Source organism: Tachypleus tridentatus, chromosome 13, assembly GCF_004210375.1.
Source record: "Tachypleus tridentatus isolate NWPU-2018 chromosome 13, ASM421037v1, whole genome shotgun sequence".
Lineage (NCBI taxonomy): Eukaryota > Metazoa > Arthropoda > Merostomata > Xiphosura > Limulidae > Tachypleus > Tachypleus tridentatus.
The window spans coordinates 249,960,460-249,981,360 of record NC_134837.1 but is presented as its reverse complement, the minus strand read 5'-3'; the positions used below and the strand labels follow the sequence as shown (position 1 = coordinate 249,981,360).

The 20,901-nt window shown below is 32.9% G+C and overlaps 1 protein-coding gene across 1 annotated transcript; it reads right to left on the bottom strand.

Annotated features, from left to right (window-relative positions):
* Positions 1 to 9,523: 9,523 nt before the first annotated feature.
* LOC143239775 (transmembrane protein 169) lies at positions 9,524 to 20,199 on the bottom strand. The gene is made up of 2 exons (XM_076481261.1): positions 20,159 to 20,199; positions 9,524 to 12,945 (listed from the first exon to the last, which is right to left on the bottom strand). Exon 2 carries the CDS (start codon positions 12,922 to 12,924, stop codon positions 11,956 to 11,958), a length of 969 nt encoding a protein of 322 aa, XP_076337376.1. The 5' UTR covers positions 12,925 to 12,945; positions 20,159 to 20,199; the 3' UTR covers positions 9,524 to 11,955.
* Positions 20,200 to 20,901: the final 702 nt, after the last annotated feature.

Genomic DNA, 20,901 nt, shown 5'->3' with positions numbered 1-20,901 from the left:
TACACTAAATTTAACTTGGAAAATCTATAGAGCTGTACATCTTTCACCAAAAAGGTAACAGAACTCTTCTATTGCATAAGCCCCATGTCACAATATTCAGGAAAAATGAGTAACTGGCTTTCTGAGGCAGGGGGTGGAAACAATGAACCAAAAGTTAAATAATGATTCCTTTTTCTTGAGAAAAACAATCAGAAGATTTATTCAAAATAAATTTACTTGCAATTGTCTTAGCTGGAAAATATTAAACACTAACAAAGGCTCAAAAGTGATAAAGTCTTTATAGGTAAAAATATTTTTTTAAATTTTGCGTAAAGCTACACGAGGGCTATCTGCACTAGCCATCTCCAATTTAGCAGTGTAAAACTAGAGGGCAGGCAGCTAGTCATCATCACCCACGACCACCTCTTAGGCTACTCTTCTACGAAAGAATAGTGCGATTGATCGTCACATTACAATGGCCACACAGCTGAAAGGGTGAGAATGTTTGGTGTGATGGGGAGAAAAAATGTACACTTATTTCAGGAATTTTTTTGCATTGAACAAAATCTTGTACAAAAAAAAAAGTTTATTTTTTTACCGTGTCACTTCTACGACACAAAACCTAATACTCAAATGAACTTTGAAATCAGTGATGAAACTACAATTGTTAGAATACTGTTTTTTAAAATACGTATATGTAGTTTTACCTGTAAAATCCTCTGTAATTATGATGTAAACCATATGTAGACATTGCTAAAAAGTATTCTTAAGTTTCTGAACTTGCAAGTAGTGAAGTATATGAACTTAACTCTTAATAGATATCTTTGATAATATATAAATATAATCGATTTGATCATATGAATGTGTGTGTATAAATATAGATAGCTGCTTCAAAAAGACACATAAAAACACTTGCTATTACATAAATCATACATTTTTAACCAAAACAATAAGATGAATATGCTAGTTCAAGTATTAAGGTTTGTGAAAATACAATTGGAACAATATTTACACACACAAACATTAAATGTAGCCATCACACGTGTAAAGATATACACGTAGTCACTGTAGTCAAGAGGCTGGGTATACATAATCAAGCATTATGCATTTTAACACAAATTTGTAGCTACTATGTACATGTCAGGAAATGGGACTAGTCATTATAAACATACATATTATAAAACAATATCAGTTAATATGAGACAAATATATAAAAACTTGGAACTTTTTAGGTGCAAACTCTTAATATTCTTTATCTATATTTTAAAACAAGTATTAAATTATTAATTTCTCAAATAATCTTGAACAGACTTGCTAAAATGTTCCTATCAGTTAATTTTTCAAATTTTTGGTACTGTTTTTTGTTTTCACTGATATTTTTTAAAGGCAGTTTAAAGTTAAATGAAGTACTGTAACAGCAGTTCAACCTATATTAGGCCAAATATTCAGTAAAAAAGGCACATCAAAAACTTGTACCTTAACCATAGCAAACTTTTTTGTAACTTCGTAAAATAAATGTGTATTTTTACAGTTAAGATATGTGCATGTTTAGATACAATATGCAAGTCAATTTCTGTCCAGTTCTTGCTTATACCTTATATTCACCTTTTGAAAAATAGATGGCACTATATGCAGGAAGATAAACGTTTAGACAAACTGCAGCCTGTCTGTTTTGAATTAAACACAAAGCTACACAGTGAGCTATCTTTGCTCTGCCCATCTCAGGTATCAAAACCCAGCTTCTAGTGATGTGTTAGTCTGCAGACATATCACTAGGGGGACTTGCAGTCAGTTACCACTAATCAAATTGCAAATGTTGTCTTCACTATTTTAACATTTAATTATGGATTATATTCACAGTCTAGCTACTTTTTTATATCTGCAGTTTTATAATGCAGTGTGACTGATGCTGATGCAATAAAATAGGCTAAAAACACACAATAATTAAGCACCACAAAAATTTACAGTTCACATTTAATTATTTTATAATTAAAAAAAATATTCAACTGTAAATGATGTTGTTATTTTTTTAAGATTTTTGGTACAAATAATAGTGACTACAATTTTACCAAAAGCTTTTCCCAGATATCTAGAAACTTTATACAAATACATAGAAAACATTTAAATTTTTCTTATTAATTCTACACTATCATCAAATGTAATAAAGTTGGTAATTCCCACCAAATTAAATACAATTGAGTTACTGACCACAATTATATTCAGCAGGATGGTTCAATGCTTGAAAAGGTTCCAAGATATGGAGGGGCTCATAATTTACATTTTTTAGTTTTCCTTCATTTGTAGTCCATTTCTGCAATCTCCAGCTTTTTGTAGTTTGTGGCCACCATGAGAAGTACACATTACTGTATCTCAGGGCCCATTTATAACGTAGCTGTTTATATCTAATCATCACAGTTTTGTTCTTACTAGTATCTGTGTACTTACATCAGCCCACTCTTTCATAGTTTCATGTATTTACAATGTATCACTGTTTCTACCTTTTCATCACATACTTGCAAAATACTAAACCACACAATCTATAATCTAACCACCAGGTTTTCCTTACTTAGTCTTTTTTTTTTTACTGTACAACCTTTGTGTTTGTATGCTACTGACAAAACACCAACACAACTATTTCAATATACTAAACACAAATAGACCCTTAGTACAGGTCTGTGAACTATCAATATGTTTTTCAGACAGATAAGGCCAAAATGCAAGAACATTTTAACTATATTGAAACACTAGAGTTTAAAAGTTATCATATCTGAAACACGTGGCATTCAAAACATTTTTTTTCCATGTCTTAAAAAACAAACACACCTGGCAGATAAGATTTTGCTACCACATTTACAACATACACATTATGCAATAAAAGCCTACATTTTCTAAAAGGCAAATTCTTATTGTAAATAAAGTAAGGTTTAAAATATCAATTTCCCAATGGCTAAAGCTTAGAAAAATATTGATACTCCCTGAATAGAAAATGATGTATAGTCATTAACACAGAAAACAACATGCACATCTACTTATCTTACATTTTTGACTAATAAAATAAATTTTTATCAAATTCAGCATAAAATGCACATCACATATGGGTACAGTAGTAGCTGCTCTGTAATAATATCACCAACTTAGGTCCTGTGGTTTTTGCTTAAGGCATGTTTTAATTGAGATTTTTTCTTCCACATATATAGACAAATACATATGAGCAATTTCAATGCATTCACAAAATGGGTGAAATTTAAAACACAGCAGGCCACTAACCAGAAATGACCAAAGAAAGAAACAAATGGAAGTGGATGCTAAAATTACAATTAAAAATTATAGTTCACGACAAATATCGATAATAGCTTCCATAAACACAGATCAGTGGAGACAACACTGACTAAAGATTCACTGGTTAAAAGTGCAAAAAGCTTTTTAAGAACTTCGTATTTTGAAACAAAGAATTTTTTTACACAGCTCCCTTCAAAATCTCGTGATGAAGAAACTTTGAACAAACTACAAATAAATGCAATCATCTCTAACCTGTTCAAACAGGCAAATACTGAAGCAACTTGAAAGAACACTAATTGTCCTTGTTCTAGAAACAAATATCAACAGCTTTGAGAATAAATAGATGTTATAGCAAGATCTCACAAAGAAAGTAAAGATGTGGACAACAGCCTCTGATACAATCTGCTGATGAAGAGAGAGGTAACTGTCAGTAATTCTCAGTAAAGTTTGAGGTTAAGAAATGAATTGCCACCAACATTCACCAAGATACATGATGTGAAGAAACTATTGAGTAAAACCTTTCATGACAATACGGCACTTTCACACAAAGTTGACCAAAATCTCGTCTCACAAACCAGACTAACTTATAAGTAAGGTACAAAGTTAAATGGTTAACTACAATTCTTCAGATAATTTGACCAGGTTATCAAAATATGAGATCAGAATAATTATATATAAATACAAACAAAAATCAAACGTATACATTTCAAATAATGCATACATATCTAAAACAATAACAATATTTCACTTACAATATATATTTTAAGCATCTGATGTCCAAAATATTTATACAAATCTAACACAATCAAATGGCAAAGTTCATTGAATTAAAGTTTGGCTCTCACACATAGCAACTCAAAAACCTCCTCAAATGGAATGTACCAACTGATACTAGATCACCAATTTCACATGTTACCAACAGGGGGAAGGTTATTCAGCATTTTGTTTTCTCACAAAACACGGAGAAACTTATAAATCTCTCATTTTAAATTCATAACAAAGTTGAGCTTTAAAATTAAATAACAAATTATGAAAGTTGACAACTGTCTGTGAGGTACATCTATCAGTGACATGATCACAGCTGCAAGGTTTTCATTTCATGCATCAGTTATTTAAGTAGTGTGCACATAGCACTTTACATAACTTTAAAATATGCATAAGTAGCACCTGACACTCATACTTAAAATACAATGGCAGTATAAAATATCCTGTAAACAATAAGTAATTAGTTTTATTTTACTTTTTATATAAACATTTTGATTACTAACTGCTAAACATTTTGAAATGTAGAAACATTGTAATACCTTAAAACAATGCAATTTTTTTTGCTCTATGACACAGCACAGACAAGTTATTACAGGGATGCAAATTTTGTTTTGTACTAGCCCTAGGCAGAGAGTAAACATGTACTAGTCCAAAATAAAATCATAATAGCCTAACTAGTTTTCTTTTCATTGTAATGACTAAATTATTATAGAATACAAACACATACTGATTATACTAATTACAATGACTTACTCTACAATATTAGATGTGTAAAATCTATAGGGGGTGGTATCCAATCTACACAAGTGATAAAACTGGTGATCCAGACACATCGAAAAACAATACAACGTAATTCAAAATATATCAGATGTAAAATCTTTGATCAGGTTTTTTATGTTACATATGTAACAAAACCAAAGCACCTACACAGTGGCTCTTATTACTATTAGAGCATAAAGATATGTTGTTGCTCTTATAATAATAGATAAAAAAACAAATAGAAATTTGGTGATTACATTTAAAATACCTAATTTTGAACTGCATGTTCAAGTAAGTTTGCTGTTTCAGTGACAAAAGTTCTAACTCTAAATACTAAAGAATTGCAGCTTAGGGGATCGTTCATGTGAGCATCTCCTACATAAGAAATAATGATACTACAAAACCCACAGCTAAAGACTTAAATATTGAACATCTGACTTAATAATTGGACTTAGACTTGCTTCATTCACTATAATATAGAAAAAAAACACTTGGAAAAAATGTTTGATTTTCAGATTAGGTACTGTTAATCCCTTTGGAATAAATGAAAAGATCTCTTTCAACTTTATCCTTTCTATTTTCCCTCTATACATGTTTCTATACTTTCTCACACCAACATTCAGTGTCTACAACCTTTTCATTCAAGGTTCACACTCTTATCTCTCTAGCCCATTCATTTTAATTACAGTTTGTTACCTTTATATTCATTTGGTCATTATTATTCACTCTTATTATGTTCACATACCTTTTATTATTGTATGTTTTCAACAATATTACCTTATGGTCGTGTTCTTTTGTTTTCTTACACTGTTGCCTGTGTTTTTGTCCTACATTTCCTTCAAGAATATATACTTATTATATAAAACAGATTGATATCCTAACCAAATGCATTAGCAATAATCAAAAAATGAATAGTGAATAGAGTACCCAAACAAATGCATAGAGTTCCAAACCAAAATGTACTAAAAAACATTACCCATATTTAAAGCAAGCATTTTAACATTTCAGCAAAGAGATAGAATTCACACTAAAACAAAATAAATTCACACACAGCTTTATAAGTTAAATAGAAACCATATACACAGGTATCACAGCAACAATCAATGTTAACAAATGTACAACTAAGGAGATGACCATCAGTTCTGGGGTAAGACAGAGATGTCCTTTGTCCTGGTAATTGATCTTATCTTTTATAAATCAATGCCAGAACATTAAGAGCACTGATGTCCTAGGAAACTCAATATTTGTCCAAATAACTGTGGCTCATACAGACAAATTACATTAACCTTAAAAACACGTCAGCTTGTCCAGAACAAGCTAGAGACATTTAAGCACAGTGAGGTTATTAGTGCAAAAGCAGACTGGAACAAATTGCAAGTCTTCTGCATAAATTAAAAATAAGATAAATTAAATGATTTAAGCTAGGCTGTACTCAGAGTGAAAATACTAGGCATGTAGTAGAGTAGGCATGATAATGCAGTCCGTGACTAGTATACATTAACTAGGTATCTGGAAAAATAACAGACCAATGGAAAAAGAGACCTCCTCCAGGACACAAACCTTAAATCAAATAGCACCAGGAACGTTAGCTTAGACTTGGACAGCAAGATCATTAATAAAACACTGTACAGCTACATTTGGGAGATTTAGGTATTCCAGACCTAGAAAAACACTAAAAATATGAACATACTAAACTCTGACCACTTCAGTACCCCTCAACAATTCACCTACTAGCAGCACTCAAGATAATTTTTTTCTGTAAAGGGTAATCACTCTCAGAATTCTGTCTGTGAGAGTAGTTTTAAAATTTGTTTAAAATGTGCAGCTGTAAAATTTTGTGATAAAAACTATTATTAATTATGAATTATTTTACTAGTTCAAAAGGCAAAATTTGGCACAGGATCAATTTAGCAAATTAAATCATCAGATATAGCTATAATAAACACAAATAATTACATCACAATCTTTTACATGTCATTTTTACACAAAATTGGATCATTCATTAGTGCACCTAGAGAAATTTTTAACAGTTAGTGCACACTGATTTTTGCAACTTTACTGTTTGAACTGTACATATTTTGTGCAGAACTGCAAAAAGTTACAAGAACGTACACCTCAATAACCACAAGAACGTACCCCTCAATAACCACAAGAACGTAACCCTCAATAACCATACTACTTTTACTGCAGCAGGAACCACATTTGTTTTTCCATGACAGTAAAACCACTCATCAATATATTTTTAAGGCCATAAATGGTTAATTTTTAGTCAGGAAATATATGCCAATATACCCTTTGTCTGAATCACTGTACTAGGTCATAAAAGCAAATATTTTTAAACCACAGAGCAACCTACCAATGCAGTAATGAACATTAGTTTCCTTAACTTTCACTTAAGAACATTATCACAGAAGCCAAAGAACTGAACAGTACAAAATTGGCCAACATGAAACACAAGAAATGTTTCTTTAATACATCCAAATTAAAAAGTAACTATCCCAATGGGACAAAGTACAAGACAAGATAAACTCTAAGAGTTTCAATGAGTCTAGACATTGCCTATCCTGGAAAATTGCCCATGGAATTGTCCAAGTAAGAGTTAGGCTAAATATATTTGAAGTAAATAGCTGCTCTTTCTTTCCTTTCATCAAAACTACATGTCATTCTATCTACAACTGTGTTACATTGGCTGTGTTATGCAGCAGATTCACCCACATTCTTTTGCATCAATTACATTACATTTATCACAGTTCTCTTCCATTATTCTCAACCATCCTCTTTATGTCTCTTAATAGCTAGTTTGTCCTTTTCTGTACTTACTAGAGGAATTCAAAATGCAGATTTGGGTCTCCGTATACAGGGGAGCTTTCCAGTAGATGGGAGAGAACATTCTAGTAATCACAAAAATAAGAGACATCTGCACATATTTGAAAGCTCACCATCATTATCTTGACCAAGATGAATTCACCAAAAAAATCTCTCAACTTCCAAATCTAGCTCTTAGGTTTTAACACTAGCTCTCCTATCAGATACTAATTCTCTCCTTTGCAGAAGCATTCTGAATATGGGAGAAGGGCTATGATGGGCAGGCTTTAGAATTGGAAGTTTCAAACCTGATGCAGGATGTTATTCAGGTTTAATGCTCTTCACTGGATACAGACTGAAAGTAACAATGGTGACTATTAACTCTACCCACTGGTAATGATCAATCATTCAATCTTTATGTAAATGTCAAGTTTCTCTCTCTACAGTTCTTTAAGTTTACCTCTTTGAAGAAATGGAAACCAAGACAATATAAAGCTGAGTAAGTCAGACCTCACTGTTCCTAAAAATCTCCACAAATTGAAAAGGTTATGATCTCCAAGATGTGTGACACTAAGGGTAAAAATTTAAACCATAACAACTGCTCTGGAGATTTCCTCTGTGAAGGCTATATCACACTGAGCTCGTAAAAAAGAAAAATCTTTTAAAGTAAATGTTGGCTAACTTCTCTGAAAAATGTGTTGATTTGTTTGTACTTTTATTTTCAGGACAATATGTATCCAACGGGTAATAAACATCAGCCATTTCTATTAGAGAGAGATTTACCATTCAGTCCCCTGGAACAAAAACATATGTAAAACATGAAATAACTATTACACAAAATACTACACAAGTAGTAAATAGTTAAGGGTTTACCTATTGAGAAAAGTAACAGGTTGATTAGTATCTACGAAAGCAATTACTGTTGGATTTAGTACTGGTTTCCTAAAACAAAAAAGCAGAATTCCAATGCTGGCAAAGAAATATATTCCAAGATTTTTTTAACCTGGTTATTTCATCCAACAAGTTAGAAACTCCTTTTTTCTATTAGATAGAAATATAATATATAATAGTGAATGTCCTAGAGAATTAAAGGCAATTTTGAAATACTGGATGTCTTGTGGATTTGACTTTTTGGTTTATATTTCTGTGAAGCAAGAAGCATAGACATTATAAATTATATTTTAGCTTGAGAATGTCTAAGAAATAAGTGTACAATCCCTCTAAAACTTAGAAAATATGAACGTTGAAAGCAGTCTTAGATTACCCAATAGACAGACTGAGCACATGCTCAGGGCATCAGTAAAGCAGACGTACCAAAAAAAGAGAATTTTGTTTTTAAAAGAATTTGATATTTCAAAGAAGGCACAGATTATCCAGGGTTTCTGTGGAAATCATAAAATCTAGAAAAAAGCTATTTTAAATTCAGCATACATCTAAGTTTTGTTTCATTTTGAAAGATAATTAATTTATGGTTTATTATGTTATTTACTTTATAAGCAAATATAAAATGAGTAATTTGGAGTAAACAAGTATCAGATGATACAGAGAAAAAAGTATGAGAACTTATTTAAATATTTCCTTCTGACGTTAAAAAATTAGAGCTTATATTAAAATTTGAATTGCATACTACATTTCAATATCAAGTTAACTGATATACACTGATTATACCATTGTGTTTAAATAAATTTTAAACATAACTTTGCATAAAGGTTGTAACACATATACTCCAGTCTATCAGAGCTCAGAAAGTTTAAAAAACTAGCTACTCTAATTCCATCAAAAAAAAAAATCACTTATATCCAACTATGATATAAATACAAAACTGAATAATGTGGCATTTCAATTTGCAAGGCAGTAGCTGTGTCATGCATGTGTTTTGATATTAGGCTTATATGGATTACCATATTAATAAACAAAGTACTGATATTATAAAAACTTTGGTGACAAGATATTTAATGATTTAAAAGAAAAAAATAACAGGTAGCATTTACAAAAAAAAAAAATAATAATAATAATGGAATATACAATTGGATTTAGCACACATGCACCTTTATGTAAAGATAACAATACAACTTCTGGACTAACAAATGTTGAATTCACAATAGCCTAAATTCATTAAGTTAGTTGATTTCTATACCCCTGTATTAGTACAGCTTTTTTCCATACTTGGTCAAGAGATATTTTGTGGTCTACAGCAAGTGGTCCTGGCCATAATTACTTGGTACTTTTTGCTGTATAGCAATAGTTATCATAACAGCATTCATTGATGGGAGTGTTCTGTACCATTGATTGTTATATCTAAGGTCCACATAACTGAAATTGTGTAACTTTAGATTTTGAAATTCCATTACTATATGTATAATTACTACCACAGCTATTAGAGATATGTTATCTAGTTTCACAATTAATGTTATCTAAGACAAATCATACAGATTCAATTATTTACATGGTCATACTACGTTTCTAGCATTTTCAAATTAATGCTTACTTGGAGTTTAATTTCACATTCTTTATACAAAGTTTTCCTCCTATAAATCTACTAAATTCAAATCATATTGTAAAACATTCACAAACACTAATAACTACAAACACAAAAATAAATTAAACAAAGTATAATCTCTAATAATTGTTACAGTATCTTCTATGTCAGACTGACCTTCCAAAAAAACCATTTTTCTATGTGGTTAAAGTTAACATTTTTCCTGAACTGGAAATGTATTTCCAACGTACACCACCTGTCTCAAAAACAGGGTTCCTCAAATTTTCAATGCTTCCACTAGCCTTCAATATCCCACTTCTGCATATCCATATGTGAATGATTATGCAGAAGCCCTCCTCAATTAGGAACACACCACTATCACAATCAGATTCCTCTCCATGTTTGCACTTGTTAAACACTTCCAAACTGGTCAGAATATCAACATCATATATCACCTTAAGTGGGAAGGCTCAGTGGAAAATGAAATAGGGAGTAAATATATATCAAAAATACATTTTCAGTGTAGAAAATTGTCAACTTCCATTACAGTATCTTAACTCCATCACAAAATAGCTAAATTTCACGTTGAACTGATGGAAGTCTAGTGAAAAAATTCTCTTAGGAAGTGTTCAAAGAGAGACCATGAAGAACATATTACACCACGTCTCACCCATATATGCTCTTCATTCTTTTATGACAGTGTTGCAAACACAAGATATAAAAACACAAAGGAATCCTATAATATGTATTAACAATTAATGGGGCCCCAAGTGTCAAGGGAATGACATACTGTAGTGGTAGTCTGAACTCATCTGACAACTGACGGTATCTGGAATTGTGCATCAGTTCTATGGTAGGTAGAGGATCACATACCTTGAAATGGAAACTGGTAGGGAATAAGAGCTTCCATACCAAAATCCATATCCATTTGTATGCACTTCTAACCAAACCAACACCTGATATACCACAAGCCAACATCCAGTGGATGGTATGATACTGGTTATGGTACAAGTTGTTCTATGCTCCTATTGGTAAAGAACTGCTCCATAATCATTTATATATGAATATGCAGATGCAGGAGGTAGAAGGCTAGTAATGAGCATTGAACACTTGTGACAATTAGATTAGAGGGCAGCACTAATCCAGAATAACTATTTTGTGAGCAAAGGTAAGATATATTGTATCAGAATAAACACATTTTTAGATAATGGTGGAAAGATATGTGATATCATTGGTCTCATGTCCTGAACTTCCATTTCTATAAAATAAATTTATGAGATCTATTACCTTTCAGTAATTGAAAATAAAATAGCATTTGGAATTTTGCAAAACCAAAGAATGTTTAACTAAATTACATTTCTTACAATATAATATTGTCTCTTCACTGAATTTCAAACAAAAGTTAAACAGACTTGAAAAAGTAAACAATGGGGGTACTGAAGCAACACACTAAAAATATCTTTCTAAGATATCAAACTAACTTTAAAGAATGTAATATTGTACCAAGTATCTTACAAAGTTTACTTTGAAACCTAAAACACCTGTTAAAAATGTGTAACCAAACAAATTTTCAAACCAAACTGAAAGTTTACAAGCTTTTGTGCTTTTATAAAGTATACTTTAAAACTGAATATTTTTCTAAAACAACTAAACAGCCCAATTCAAGATTGAAAAAAAAAGAACCATTACTGGCATCAGAATGTAGTATTTCATGTAAGCAAAGATCAATTAGAGGAATGTCCTTCTACTTGTCTGATAATGCTAACAAGAAAAATCCTTCATGCATCAAAAAGTTGTATTTTTGTACATTACAACTTTCATAATAAAAAGGCTTTTTTAATTTAGAATTTAAAACAGATCAATATCAAATATGAGAAAGATGTTAACTTTCACAAAGCAGTGTCAGCAACCACTGCTTTCTTCTGTTTGGCTGAATCAGCACCTTGTATTTCAGTTAAGATCACAACTTCATAAGGGGAACAATCTTCTATATTTAAAGAGCAGCACAACCAGCCATAAAATCCTTTTTCCCAGTCTAGGACTTCCTGCTTCCACAAATCAAACTGCCAAGACAACTGAATCACTGAAGCATATAAACCTAGTCCAACTGTTGGCATCATAATCAGAAATGGGTAAAATATTATCAGTAAAGGACTCACAAAAATTTTATGCCACACTGTTTTTTTTTCAGTAAATAACACCAATATATTATACCAAGTCATTGTACCAATATAAAAAGAATAAGCTGCAGACACGCAGAAAACAAGAGGTGCTAAAAGAAGACTAAGAAAAAATACATGAGGACCCTTTTTAGCACCAAAGAAACAATCATCCTCCTCTTCTGGTTTCTGATGAGAAATTATGCTACTTTCTAGTTCATCTAGCTCTTCCCGAGACATGTGCACCTTCATGTCCATGGTCTGTCCTTTCTTCTTGCCCCTTTTAATTGTTCCTGTCATGGTCACGTAACCATCAGAATCAGATCCTCTTGAAGATATAGAATGGGAATGTGTTTTTAAGGATACTCTGTCATTATTTAGGTCAATTTCAGTATAGCCACTGTCAGAAATTTGTGGTGTCTCTCCTACGCTATCAGGGTGTTCTTTTAAAGATGTTAAAGATTTATCATGAACATTTCTCTTTGACTTCTTGAAGTTATCAACAGAACCATGTGGATTAAAATCAACTTCACCTAGAATGCACGAGTTAGCTTCTTTGTTAACATTTTGAAAGCTCCTGCTTCGGACTGGACTTACTGGCACGACAGTTTGAGAACAGTTACTTTCTGATCTTGGCAAAGATCGAGGTCCTCGTTTCTTTGGTGGTCGAAACACTGGTCTTTCTTTTGCATCCATCATAGCACCCAAAATAGTGTTATCCTACAGGGAGAAAATATTTTGTTACAAACACACCTATAAAACAGCAAACCTCAGTGAACTCAGTGCAATTCATAATAAAACAATATAAATTGCACATTAAAAGTTATTTAAATCCATGCTACTATTTATATAAGAAATAAATATATTTGTTCAGTCCTATTAATATTGTTGAAGTGTTTTGTTGGGTTTTTTTAAGGAGGTGGCTATTACTTTTCCCCTCATTAAAAAAATAATTTTAGTCAACCATTTCATTTTACACCTGAAGTAGACATTTTTTTTTATTTATCTGATAACCAAACTACTATGACAACTTAATATTTTACCATTTAGTATAATAAATAGATGACTATAAACTTATTAAGTATTTAAATGACCTTGTAAGTGAACGTACAACATTTTTTTCAAAATGGCTTCAAATGAAATCTTGAAAAAAAATTATGTTTTAATCCTATATTTAAACCCTTGTAGTAAGCACAATTAAAGTTTATTTCAAAATGCTTTAATATACTGAAATATCACAGTCAATTGTATGACTTATTTCCTTTACATTTTTCACATTATATTCCTTTCAAACATTTTGCATATATTAAGCATGATATTAGAATTTTTCAAACAACTTCTCAATATCTGATATGGGAGTATCATACGTTTTCGTACACACTTAGTACCAGTGATTTTTTTGGGTAGTAAGATTTAAGGTCGTGTGTCCAAATAGCACAACCTCACATTCTTGTTAAACTAATTTGCATAAACATATAGCTCAAAATTTAGGTCTCAATTCTGATTTTACCTCTTTTTTTTTTTTTTTCTTTACCATCAAATTCATTAGAATCTGTGATAAAGAAAACTGTCATGATTCCTTTGACATTTCATTTTGACTTTCTATCAAATCCCTAGCTTTTATGTATTTCTGTAAATATTTCAATCTGCCAACTTAAACTTATAGCATTTGTCCTTGATTTTCAAGTTTAGGTATTTGGCAAGTCAATTGGTTTGATCTTACCTGTCATCAGTTTTTTTCTGGGAACATACCTATCTTGAACTAATAAAAATAATTCCCAAATCAGTCTTGCATCATCCTTTCAATTCATTCATTTTCCCAATTAATTAATGCTAAATCTTATCTCGCAGCCTCAAAATTGACTTTTTAAAAATCAGACTAAATTTCATCTCAAAATGCAGGAAAAACACTGATCATTATTATGCAATAACCAGTATTTTCTAGATATCACCCTATTTCCACAATCATACTTTCATTGATGGTTAACAATAAATCTAAAATTACATCTCCCAGATTGGATTTAAAACCATCTGATACAGAAAGCCAATCTAAATCTCTCTCACTACATCACTCCATAAAATCACAATGTGCTTAAAACTGAAGTATCCCAAAATTATTGCATCAGTGTTCTTATTAGTAGCAAACCTGATTTTGTTACACAATTTGTCATTCGCCCCTTCTGTCCCTCTAGTTATATAAAATTATAAGGCATGTAATGAAACCCATAATCTGTAGTTATATATTCCATCACAAGCTAAATTATTGAAAGTCACTACAAATCTGCCACAATAGCATCTGTTACTCTAAACTCATTCACTGAAACTGATTTCAGCTTTGTACAAAAGCCGTACCCAATCTCTTACAGTTGCTATAATGTAACATTTATAACAAGAAACCATTTATTCCCTTTGAGATATTTTATCCACTAAAAGAAAACAACACAAATCAGAGCCAGTTCTTATCATTCTTTCTCTTAAACTTTCTTAAATATACTCCACCCACCAAATCTAAAGGCAACACATTCCAAAGACCAACCTTTTTTTTTTTTTTAGAAAATAAGGCTGTCTTTCCTAAATTTGACTCCTACTCTGCCAAAATTTATTTCCCCTGGTCTTGCTATTCTCACATCCTAGGTTTCATGCTCGTAGCCCTCCTCTGAATCCTTTCCAATAATTCAATACATTTTCTAATGTAGGAATCTCAAGACTGAACATAATACTCTAAACGTGACCTAAAGAATATCATTATAACCTCTTCAGCCTCATATTAAAGACTGCTGTAAATACAACCTAATATCCTATTTGACCTGCCACTAGCAATAGCACATTGCTTGAATGGCATAAGACTTACCAACCATACCACCAAGAACTTTTCCTTCCACAATACTGTTGAGGTTATTCCCATTAAAGTTTACTTGTATTTCAAATTATGACAGCCCACAAGCATTACTTTGCATTTACCATAATTAAATATCTACCATTTATTTGTCCAAAGTCAATGTATAATCCAATTTTTCTTTATGGTGGTAGTGGTGATGGGGACAGTAACATCCTCCTCACAGCTAGCAATACCCAAAACTTTAAGAAACACTGTATAGTATGGTGACGTTCTGATTACCTACTGAGAAGATATTTGAAATACCATTTTGAACAATCTGGACCATAGTCAGTACTACCATCAGCTTGTTAGGACTTTCAAAACATTTTACCACCAAACACATAATGCTAATACACCTGTAATTACTGGGGAAATTTTTTCTCATATTCCTGGAAAAAGAAAAGTAACATCAGCCAACTTCTGGCACCTTCCCACTACTGAAGGAGTTAGAAAAAGATAATAGTAAGTGGCTCACATATCCAAAGTCAGTTAATTTTATTTGTGTAATGGCAAAAGTTCTGTGGTGATTTAAAAAGCTATGCAAAATTATTTACAGAAATATGGCATCACAAAACAGTATATAGGTAGTCATTGAAAAAAAAAATTGCTTTACTAGCCTTTTAACTTTTTTTCATGATATTACTGGTTATTTAAATTATGGCAGAAGTTAAAACCATTTGCTGTGGTCCACTTCAGCAGATGACTGAGGGCAGTCTATAGCTGCTGCTCAACAGACCTCATGTTTAACGACTGAGAAAAAGGCTTCTCTGATTGATGTCTCAAGTCAAATCAGGTGGTCAATGGTGGAGCACCGTTGTCGGGACCCACACTGGATAGACGAGATGAGGCTGTTTGATTCCAGGAACTAAACAAGATGAGCATTAACCATCCTCACTAAGGTTTAACAGAGACAGCTCATTAAAGTAACTGGATGGTAGTTTGAATCTTGGGATCCATCTCAAGTTTAAAGAAAGGTAGGACAATAGCCTGGTGCCACACATCAGAAAAAGCTTTCTCCAGCCAGATTCAGTTAAAAACAAGCAGAATAATAGCAAGAGGAGCAGGAGATAGAAGGCACAGCATGTTGAAGTGCACATAATCCAGTCTGACCAATGTACTGCCAGATTGATGAAGAGCAAACTTGAGTTCCACTAGTGTAGAGGGGTGATTATTGTCATAGAGACGATCAGCCCAGAATGAAAGAGGTGGATGCTCTGCCCAAGTCTTGATGGCTGAGAAGGTGAAGGATGAATCAGAAGTGTTAGATACCTGGCAAAAGCTTTTGCCAAAAGTATCAGCAACGATCTGGGCATCAGAGAGCAAGATCAAAAGGAGGACAAAGGTATACTACCCACTGGCCTTCTGAATCTTATCCCACGTGACTTTGGAACTGGTGGTAAAAAGAGATGCTGATTGTGAATTTAATCCAAGATTCCTTCTGGCTTTGATGTCTTATCTGCAAAGCATGTACATGGGCCTGCTGAAAAGTGATAAAATTCGAAAATGTGGGATACCTACGAGAGGTATCTCAGGCCTGTTTTTGAGCCTTCCATGCCATGTGGCAGGCAGTTTTCCACCATGGATGAGGATATCGTGGAAAACATGTCAAGGTTTTAAAAATACACTGAGCAGCTGCTTGTATAATACAGTCAGTCACTGCTGCCACACAGTCATCTATCGATAGCTTACAAATAACAGCATGATCAAGTTTTGAAAGAGCAGTGAAAGAGAGCCAGTTGGCTTAGTCCAGCTCCTACCAGGGCATGCAAGTTGGGTGGCACTGACTACAGCCAGTCTCTCTTAAATTGACAGGAAAATGGTCACTGTCCTGTGGGTTACTGTCAACCCTCCATGAAAAGTGAAAAAAAAAAGTGAAGGGGAGCACACCAAGAGATCAATAGCAATAAAAGTCTGACTAGATGTATGAAAGTAAGAGTAAACACAAGTATTGAAGAGAGAAAGGTTGTGATTCAAGAGCATTTGCTTTATAGAGCAACTCCTCCCATCAATATCAGCACCTCCCCAGAGGGTATTACATCCACTAAAGTCCCTCCAAGATAGAAAGGGTAACAGCAACTGTTCAATGACAGTATCAAGGTCTGATTGATCATAGATCTCTCCAGGAGAAAGGTAGAGAGAACAAACAGTGATGGAATGATTAAATGAAGCACAGATGGCTATGGCCTCCAAGGGTGTGTTGGGCTGCAAAGACATGGGGGCACGCACATGCTAATTGACCAGTAATGCCACCCCTCCATGCACTCATCCATCATGCAACCTGTCATTTCTGTACAAAGAAAACTGCCAAGGGGTGACTGTGTTGGAAGGTTTCAGAAATGTTTCCTGTGAGGGAAAACACATAGGATAATAGGAATGAATCATCTAAATTAGAATGGAAACCTCGACAGTTCCACTGTATCATTGTGGCCATTTTTATTTACATGGAGGAGAATTGGGCAAAGAGCCCTTCTGTTTTCAACCATGTCTCTTCTCTTTATTAGAAGGAGGTCTATCAACCTCCATGCATCCTGCCCTGGGTCAAGTGGACAGGTCTCTGTCGTTAAAAAATTCCAGCAACTGAGGACGTGAACAAATAGTTATTCTGCATCTTGGGGCTAGAGAAGAAGACGGACACAATGAAACACCCGAACCCAGAATCAAAGAATGTGGTTTCGAAGATCTGCTGGAAGGAATGGTAGGAACAGAGATGAGTGTTGATGTTGACTCATCACATTTCTTAACCATGGAAGGCAAAAGACTTTTCATGTGGTTTGAAAACAATTATTTCTGAAGCACGGAGAAATCTGTCTTCACTCCCACAGTAGCAGTGGAATGAAGTGCAGCAGCATATATCCAAGATGGAGTCATAAACAGTAATTTTCAAACCTCGAGGTAAGAAATGTTGTGAACCATTTTTAAATGCTGTACCTCCTTTTCCTCCACCCATCTAGGGCATGAATGAAAGTAAAATGGGGGAGACAACTACAATTAGTACAACAAGGGTCCATTTCTCATTATGCATCGTGTTCTGTGCCACAACAATGAGCACATGTCAAGGAACCATGACGTGATGTTTTTAAGTGACTGAATCACTGACATTGGAAACATCTGAGAGGGTTCAGAATATATGGTTGTATTTTGCAATTTAGATAGCCTGTCTTGAAGGTGGCAGATGGATGTGGTGATGTGAGCATTAAAATTAAAACATTGGTCAGCATCATAATTCCATCTTTGCAAGAGGAGGTACTCTTCACTGCAGAAACTCCTTGGGTGAAGAAACCAGCAAGGATCTCTGGCTCTGGGATTTTCAAATCCCTCTCAACAATAACTCTTCATGAGGAATTCAAGTAGCATGGGGAGTTACATCAGTGGATATATCTCCAATAGCCTTTGAATGCAAAAGGAGTTCACTATATTTTGGAGTAGACGTTTCTACCAAGATATCCCTAGAACATAGCTTTTTGACTGACTATTTTTTGATTATTCTAACAATCATTCAAAATTATTGTTAAATCTACAGTCACAAAAATAATCTAATATTTTTATTATTATTATTATTTTTTGAGCATTCCACCAATGTAAGTAATCAAAATATAAGTATTATGTCATTAAGTGCAAAGTTGCATAATTGATGGGGATAACAGTACTATCAGATGGTATGTGTGTATTTGTCCTACTTTTACACCACTATATCTTGCAGTAACTTACATCTTTGGCAGTTATTGACTCACTGATCCTCAGAGAGCTGGAATAAAAAGAAATGCTACTATACAGAAACATAAGACTACTCTGCCAGAATTATCTTCCCATGTCCTGTCAGGTTGTGATATAACAGTAGGTTAATTTGGCAGTGGCAAAAACACTGTGTTATAAAGACTTTTCAAGCTGACTATTCTCTTTCCTTAATTGGCAAGTCAATGATATGCCTGATGTCACTGAATAGAAAACCAAATGCATGGCTGTTTCAAATTGTGCCAGCATGTTAGAATTTTATGAACACAGTTTGACAGAAGCACTACAACAATATCAAAGATCAACAGAGAAGCCTTTGTTAAAAAGGTAAAGAGGACCCATTTTCATAAGTGTCTTTGGAAATGTGCATGCTACTGATCCAAACCCACCACAATCTTATCCAGTAAAGTATGGAAGATTAACTGATGACAATTTCATATCTATACTTTCTACAACTGTGCAACTGAATACTACAGTTTCTCCTCCAGATATTTTAAAATTACTGAAGTGCATGTGTGAAGTCAATATACCTTGCTGATGCATCTGATACAGTTGCAGCAATAAGACAAAATCAACTTTAAGACTTATTTGAAGTAAATATATGCAAATGACATATTTTACTCTTTCCCCAATGTCATACAAATATGATTTTAACTGTGTAACAAATGTTATTTAATTATCGAAACTGTTATTTAACACCATTTAAAATACTTATTGTTTATCTATTATTGGCTAATAATTCCCGTTTCATCCTGTATATTTTTTAAACACCCTATGTCTGTATAAAGCTAACTTCATGGGGTAATAATGACATTATTTACACTAAAATTATGATTTAAAAAAAATTACTAACAGTTGATAATACTTATGAAGGTAGATACTCTATTTGAAACCATACCGCCTCATTTAAATTGGAAATGTATATTGTCAATCTGGGCAATATATATTTTATGTAATACCTGCAAAAGTAATGCAGAAAATTACTGATGATGTACACTTACATTTTGAACATTTCTAATATCACTGTTGGGTATTACTGCTATTACTTTTCATGTACGTTACAGGTATTGCTCAGTAATACTAACATAAATATTACTAACAGTAATTGTATTATTATTAAGAGTTAAGGCTGTCATCTCTCAACTTACTCATGTTACAGTGTTCATTCAAGTTTTGTACGAGTGTGATCTTGCAAATATTGTTTAATCATCGATATTTATTATGTTACTTGTACTCCTCCCTGTACGTATCGTTTCACTATAAACTCTTATATGTAATAAAAATGCAAAAACCATTCTCAGGCTAAAACAAAAACCGCTTTACCTAAATCATCCTCTGTATTAACTTCAATTCGGTTCCCACCTGAAAGACGATAATGTAGAATGACAGATGTCGCGATAGCGCTATCTACAAAAAAGCACTAAGTTTGTGTTTGAAACTGGCATGTAAAAACGTCAGAAATTAATTTGAAAATCATTAAATACATTTTTGAGACAATGAAAAATATTAACTCATACTACTGTGAATAAAAATTTCATATCGGAATAAAATATTGGATTTATTTACCTCCTTGTTTTAAAATGTGAGTAAAATACTTTTAGCGCAATATAACACACTGATCACTTATTTTTACTTCTTCTAATCAAACAGTTATTGTTTTTGGTTATAAAGAGAAAAATCTTGTAATTGGGATTATATAATGTTTATATTAACGAGAAACCATATAATGAGATCAGAACGGTAGCTGAAACAGATATTGTTGTTATGGGAAAGCCCCCAGTGAAGCGATATGTCTGCTAACTTACAACTCTAGAAATCGGATTTTGATACTCGTAGTGGGCAGAGCACAGGTAGCTCATTGTGTAGTTTTGTACTTAACTTCAAACAACAACAATAAATTTATTACCATGGAAGATTTTAATTTCAGCGGTACTGACTGAGAAAATTTCGAGTCTGATAGTGAGGGGGATAGGTTTCGGAAAAAGTTCAGGATACTTTTATACACCAACTTGTAATGGAAAGTATAAGAGAGGAAGCTACATTAGATTTAATATTAGCATCCGATA

Coding starts and splice junctions, on each gene's coding strand:
- LOC143239775 (XM_076481261.1), bottom strand. CDS start 12,924: ATGATGGATGCAAAAGAAAGACCAGTGTTTCGACCACCAAAGAAACGA.